At 36.0% G+C, this 7,523-nt stretch overlaps 1 protein-coding gene across 1 annotated transcript in view; it reads right to left on the bottom strand.

The window, feature by feature from the left end:
* Window positions 1-7,523, bottom strand: part of PKD2 (polycystin 2, transient receptor potential cation channel) — a 75,120-nt gene that overhangs the window by 58,876 nt on the left and 8,721 nt on the right. Inside the window, exon 2 of the mRNA XM_044681620.1 lies at window positions 3,120-3,233. Coding sequence (XP_044537555.1) covers window positions 3,120-3,233 — 114 coding nt within the window. The remainder of the gene's footprint in view (window positions 1-3,119; window positions 3,234-7,523) is intronic.

The raw sequence follows: 7,523 nt of genomic DNA, 5'->3' as shown, positions 1-7,523 counted from the left end.
GAGAGAGAGAGAGAGAGAGAGAGAGAGAGAGAGAGAGAGAGAGAGAAGGAGAGAGAGAGAGAAGGAGAGAAGGAGAGAGAGAAAGAGAGAGAGACTGAAAGACTGGAAAAGTAAAGGAAGGGAAGGGAAGAGAAGAGATGAAAGGAAGGGAAGAGAAGGGAAGGAAAGGGAAGTGAAGGGTAGGGAAGTAAAAGGAAGGGAAGGGAAGGAAAGAGAAGAAGAAAAATTAGGTACTGTTGTAAGGAAAAGTTAAGTTAAGGAGGAAAGTGTGTAAGTTGGCAGAGGCATGGGCAACAGAGTAAGAGATTCTGGGCTTCTGCAGGGGAGAACTGAGCTGTTACTAAGAAACAGTTGGGCTTGAGCTGGGTCTTTTCTCTGGGGTTTTTACCTGGAAGAGACTGGCTATTTCCCTGTGGCTGTTTTCTACCTTATCTTCCCATCCTACCTACTGCTTTGTTATCCTGCTTCCCTGCTGGCTGGTTGACATCCGCTGAGTTCCTGGTTATCCTAAGACATCTGGCATCTGATTGTGAGACTAGGCCTAGATCCTTTTGGATCTTGGACCTTATTTTGGCCCTATTAGGCTTACACAAACCCTTTCTTTAAAAACAGCAAAGGGGGGTTTAGTGTTAGTTTAGCCAAGAACAGGAATTGGGATTTTAGACAGTGAGGAGAGGAGTAGAGTAGGAAATCACTCTGAATAAATCTCTGTGAAGAGATATTTAGATCTGGGGGTTTAGGTAGTTGGCATTAGAGATTAGAATTATCCAAACTTCCCTTTTTACCTTCTCTTGTTTAATAAATCCATCGTCCATCTTTGATATACACTGGTCTGTATTTGCTAACTCAGGATAGGCTTTACCTGGACTGAGTCTGTTATCCCACAGTTAACCTAATCACATTGGCCCAGTTTAATCCATTCCCAAAACCATCTACCTTTTTATAATACAAACGGACTTTGTTCCTGGTGAGAGGGGGTTGACACCTATACATGCATGGGTACAGCAATTCAGTCACACCAAAAGTTGGTTGGTCTTTTAGCATAGAAGTTAGCATCAGCATAGGAAGTGTATCTGATTTTAAGAGGCAGAGGCAGAAGTACATTTCAGATGAAAATGCTCTCAAACACATGGCCTCAGGAGGGAGGAACTATGTAGCCAAATTGTTCTCGAAACCCCTATTTCTTGAAGGTAGTGTTTTTTTCTGGAAAATATTAGGTTCCTGTAGTTGAAAACCAAAGCATTCTAGAGAGAAGGAGGAATTCTAGCTTTTTTGAAGAAAAGAGGATTAAGCCTTGGTTTCCCAATTGGGAGAGGTTGCAACTTTTTTAATACAGAGGAGCAAAAGCCTGAACTTTGTGTTCTGCTGCTGTTGGGAGTATCTGGATGTACAGGTCCTGATGTGTTGAGGATTTCTCAGGCAACCTCAAATTATTTCCCTTTTACATTAATAGACTATGCCTGGGAGGAAGAGAGGACTCACTAGAGAGGAAAGAGAAGATTTTTGGGGCCAACTTTTTGGGGCCAACATGAGTCTTGCATTTTTCTGTAGAGTAAAATACTGGTTATTCTATATCCAAAATGCAGTATGCCTGAATGTTAGCTGAGATTTTTATGTATGCTTGAGGATCCCAGACATGAGAATTCAATGATTCCTAGAAGAAAGTCTAAGTGAGGACAAAATGAGCCAAAGAGGGATAATTTTTAAGAGGCCCCTGAAATTGAACCTAGTATTGAAATCAGATATTTTTTAAGGTGAAATCCTAATAATGGGATTTTTGAGTGTAAAGTTATAATTAGCTGTGACTTTTGTTGTATACTGCTAGATTGCTCGTCAAAATGTTTGCATCACATCACAACCCCTGCTAACCTTATATTGTATTGCCTCTTTCCCTGAAGATAACCAATATTGATTTTTTTTTTGGAGGGGGAGCATTTTTTGTCATTATAGTAGGTATAAAGTGGTAGCTTAAGATAATCTTGATCTGAATATCTTTGCTTATTAGTTAGTTTGGGCATATTTTCAATGTGATTATTAACTATATGTCTCCTTTGACTGCTTGTATCTTTTGACCATTTATTTCCCCAACGGAGTTTGTACATTAATCTTCCAGATGTTTATAAGATCATATTTCTTAGAGACATAAAGAACTTATATAACATATATAACATAAAGACCATCTAGTCCAACCTTCATCATTTTACAGATCAGGAAGCAAAGGCTTTGGGGGCGCTGAATCATTTGCCCAACATCAATAGGTAGTAAATTTCACAAGTGGAATTTCAACCTTTGTCCTTAGAATCCAACACCAGTACCCCTTCTACTTTATCAAGTTGCCTATTTTGTTAAAATATGGCATATTTAAAGTTTTATTGAAGATTTTATTTCATAGTTTGTATATTTATCTGATAATTTGCTTTATTATATTAATTAAATATATAATTTTAAAATGTTTCATAAAAACAAAGGTTATCATTCTAGATGTCCTACTTGCTAAATTCAACAAATTCAACAAATTATTTACTCATCGTGCTATGCTTATCTTATATGTATATATCTTATATAAATATGCTTAGCTTTTATGTTTTTCTTTTTTGTCCAGATCTGTGATTTTTATCAGTATTGAGAACTTCGCCCTCCATAGGTACTGATGGGCAATTAATGTGTAACATGAAGTCTTAAGAGGCTCACCTTGAGTACAGTAAATCACTTGCCAAAAAAATCACATAGCTAGTATTTATTAGTCAGAACTTGAACCCAGGTCATTATATAAGTCTCCATGATTGGACCATCCCATTCTTCTTATAGTAGTTAATAAAATCTTATATGTAACTAAGTTCCGTAAAGAGTATAATACAAGACCATCTTATTTAGCATTATGTCAGATATAATTAATTTAATTAGCAATGCAGTAGTTAGTCAGAAAAAGCTGGAAATATTACTTAATGTTTAATAATGAACATGAGTACTTTACTAAATTTTTTGAATTCTCCTGAAAATAGACTATCTAATCAGAAAGAACTTTTACTGTGACCCTTTAAGTGCAAGCATATTTTCTTTTAAACAGGCCTCTCAGGAAGCAAGTACATTTCATTAATGGAAAGAAATGGTCTACTTACAGATACATAAAATCACAAGAAAAAGGAAGTATGTAACCAATTCTCGCAAAACACTTTTTAGATATTTTTCTCGACTTGTACTGCTTTCTTCCATCAGTCTTGTTCCCCAGAGACCTTAAATATAAAAAAAAAAGTACTAAGTTAATTTATTTAAGTTACATTTCAGATGTAACATATGGCAAAGAAAAGACAGAAAATCTTAAAAGAGAACTACCATTTAAGGCCATTAACTATTTTTCATTACACAATTTATTATAAGATTATACAATTAACACGTTACTAAATTTTCCATCTTAAAGATTCATAAAATTGAAATTCATAGTATTAAGTGTACTGGTCAAGATACAAGTTGAATAGCTAATATAGTACTCGATCCAAACATACGAAGAATTGTCACTGTCACCTCATCTATACAGGTGCTTTTTCTAATTAGCTAAAAAGTGTTTTCATTGTGCTAGACCATGGGATTACAAAGTCCAAAAGAAAAACAATTCCTGACCTCAAGAAGCTCACATTCTATTGGAGGATATATTAAGTTTAGACACAGGTATATATTCACATGATGAATATAAAGTAGGTGGAAGATAACTCTTGAGGTGAATATATTAGCAGCTGGGAGTCCTGAGAAAGACTTCTTGTAGAGGTAGCTCTTCAACTGAGTCTTGAATGAAGGAAGATATTCTAATGGGTGTAAGTGAGGAGTGAGAACACTCCAGGCATAATGAGCAACTAGTGTAATGCTAGTCACCATTAAAATAGATAAACCATTGGTTAATTTGATTAAAAAACAAAACAAGGGGCAGCTGGATAGCTCAGTGGATTGAGAGTCAGGCCTAGAGATGGGAGGTCCTAGGTTCAAATCCAGCCTCACACACTTCCCAGCTGTGTGACCCTGGGCAAGTCACTTCACCCCCATTCCCTAGCCCTTACCACTCTTCCACCTAGGAGCCAGTACACAGAAGTTAAGGGTTTAAAAACAAACAAACAAAAAAAAAAACAAAAAGAAGTAAAACCAAATTATCAGTATCAAAAATTAAAAGGGAGAAGTCACCACCAAAGAAAGGGAAATTAAAGTAATTATTGGGAGGAAACAGAATACTTTAATAATCTCATCTCCAGAAGAGGGAACCTTTTTGTGACTGGAGTGCCAGGACCTACCCCCACCCCACTCCACCCTCCAAACTGAGTGCCATGCCTGCCCCTCTCCCAGACTGAGTGTTGTGCCCTGCCCCCACCCCACCTAACCCCTTCCCCTTTACTGGAGACAGGGGAGGGAGGAAGCACTCCCATTTGGCTTCTGGGCAAAGGGGCAGGTAATAAGAAACCCACATGGAGAGGGGGGAGGAAAGTGGCCCAAGTGCTCTGCTTCCCTCCAGCTGTGTGCCAGGCTGTGAGCGATGTTCCCCTCAAACCTAACTCCTCTCCAACTTCACCACATGAATCACCTCCACCACACTCAAGAGGCTGCCATCTTCGCCACACCTTCACACAAAATGTGAGTCCCTTCTCCCTACCTCCCTACAGTACCTTGCCCCAGACTGGGGAAGGAAGAAGTGCTCTCACTGGGCTGCTGGGCAGAGGGACTAGGGAAGTGAGGAAGGTCCTCAGGTGCATGGAGAGGGGAAGGGGAAAGGGAAAGCTCCGTCCCAGGCCCTCTGGCTTTGTGGCAATGAACTCTGATGGCTGACTATATAGGTTTGCTCTCAGGGATCTATTACGAACATAAGCAGGAAGTCTTTCCCATAAGATTAGGAGTGAAGAATGCTCTACTATTCGTTATTGTACTAGAAATTCTAGCTATAGCCATAAGAGAAGAAAAAGAAATTAAAGGAATTAGAACAGGCAATAAGGAAACAAAGCTAATACTCTTGGCAGGTGGTATGATAGAATATTTAGTGTCCTAGAGAAATCAACCAAAAAACTAATTGAAACAATGAACAACTTTAGCATAGTTGCAGGATAGCAAATAAATCCACATAAATCATCACATTTCTATATTCTACCAAAAAACTTCAACATCAATACATAGAAAGAGATATCTTATTTAAAATAACTAGGCAATCTAAAATAGCTGGGGGTTTCCCTGCCAAGACAAACCCAGGAAATATATAAACCCAATTACAAAGCACTTTCTACACAAATAAAGTCAGATCTAAACACCTGGAAAAAGTCAATATAATAAAAATACAATTCTACCCAAATTAATTTACTATTTAAATGCCATAACAATCAAACTACCAAAAATTACTTCATAGAGCTAGAAAAAATAATAATTCATCTAGAAGAACCAGAATTAATGAAAAAAAACTGAAGGAAGGTGGCCAACTATTCCAAATCTCAAACTGTATTATAAAACTATAATCATTAGAACAATCTGGTATTGGCTAAGAAGTAGAATAGTAGATCAATGGAATAGATTAGGTACTAAAACACAGTAGTAAATGACCAGAGTAGCCTAGTGTTTGACAAACCCAAAGAGCCAAGCTTTTGACAGACAGAAACTGTTGGGAAGACGGCACAGATCAACATATCACACCATATTCCAAGATAAAGTCAAATGATACATGATTTAGAAATAAAAGGTATAAATAAATTAGAGGACCACAGAAAAGTTTACCTGTCAAACCTACAGATGATGGAAGAAATTTATGACCAAACAAGATAGATAAAACATTATGAGATGTAAAATGGATAATCTTAATTACATTAAATTTAAGTTTTTGCATAAACAAAACCAATGCAACCAAGCTTAGAAGGGAAACAAAAAACTGGGGGAAAATGTTTTAGCAAGCATCCCTGACAAAGGTCTCATTTCTCAAACAAAAAGAGAAATGAGTCAAATTTATAATACGTCATTTTCCAATTGATAAATGGTCAAAGGATATGAACAGGTAATTCTCAAATGAAGAAATCAACACTATCTATACTCATGAAAAATGCTCCAAGTCACAATTGATTAGAGAAATGCAAGTTAAAACAACTCTGAGGTATCATCTCACATCTGTCAAGTTGGCTAATGTGACAAAAAAAGAAAAATGAAAGATGTTGAAGGGAATGTGCGAAAATTGAACTAATATAATCATTCTGGAGGGCAATTTGAAAACTTGCCTAAAGTATTATAAAATTGTGCATTCACTTTGATCTAGCAATATTATACTACTAGGTCTGTTTCCCAAAGAGATAAAAGAAAATGATATATCTAAAAAATACTTTTAATTACTTTTTTTGTGGTAGCAAAGAATTAGAAACAGTTTATTTATCTAATCCATATCTTGCCATCTTCTTCACAAGAATATTATAATGTCAATGATGGGAGTGAAGAGGGAGCCAATATGAGGAGAATAAAGTCAGCATTTTTGCCAAGTTCCCCCAACATAACCTTTATAACAATTTAAAGCACATCAAACCAGAAATCAGGAAGACAATGATTTCAAAACATGTATAGACAGAGTCTCAAAAAAAAGAAAAGAACCCTAACAACCTGCAAACTGAACAGAAAAAGAGGAAAAATTATTTTAGAAATCAAATAACAGTAAAGGACGAACTGGGAAAAGAAATGAGAGCATTGCAGGAGAAATTATGAAACGAGAATTAATAGATTGGTAAGAGTATTAAAAGAACTAAAGAAAACAACTCTTTCAAGTGGAAACTAATGGTAAAATCGAACATCAAGAAAAAATAAAATAAAGTCACAAGACTGAAAATGTAAAATATTTCATAGAAAAAACTGATATAGAAAATAGACAGGATAGACTATTTTAAAATTATTAGATGACAAAAAAAAGAGCTTAGACATCATATTTCAAGACTTTATAAAGGAAAATGGCCAAATATCTTAGAACTAAAGTGCAAATTGAGATAATTCATCAATCACCTCCTGAAAGAAATTCCAAAACAAAAACATCCAGAAATATTATTGCCAAATTTCAGAGTTCTGAGGTCAAGAAAATATTGAAAGCGGCCAGAAAGAAACCATTCAAATAACATACAGTCACAGTCAGGATCACAAAAAAATTTAGCAGCAACCACTAGTGGAATATTTGAAATATGATGTTCTGGACCCAATAAAACTGAGTATAATCCTGGGCCAGTGGGTGGGGGAACGAACAAAATAGCAGACTTCCAGCATTTTTGATGAAAAGACTAGGGCTGAATAAAAAAATCTGATATTCAAACACACACTTCTGGAGAAGCATTACAACATAAATATGAAAGAGAAATCATAATAGACCTAATAAGGTTAAACTTTTTATATTCCTACATAGGAAGATGATATATGTAACTCCTAAGGTCTTTTTCATTATAGGAGGTTAGTTGGAATCTACATAAACAGAAGGCATTGGTGTGAGATGATTATGTTGGGATGATATTTTTAAAAAAATCAATGGGGGCAGCTGGGTAGCT

Source organism: Gracilinanus agilis, chromosome 6 (assembly GCF_016433145.1).
Source record: "Gracilinanus agilis isolate LMUSP501 chromosome 6, AgileGrace, whole genome shotgun sequence".
In the NCBI taxonomy this organism is placed as follows: domain Eukaryota; kingdom Metazoa; phylum Chordata; class Mammalia; order Didelphimorphia; family Didelphidae; genus Gracilinanus; species Gracilinanus agilis.
This window is presented reverse-complemented; position numbering and strand designations above follow the sequence as displayed.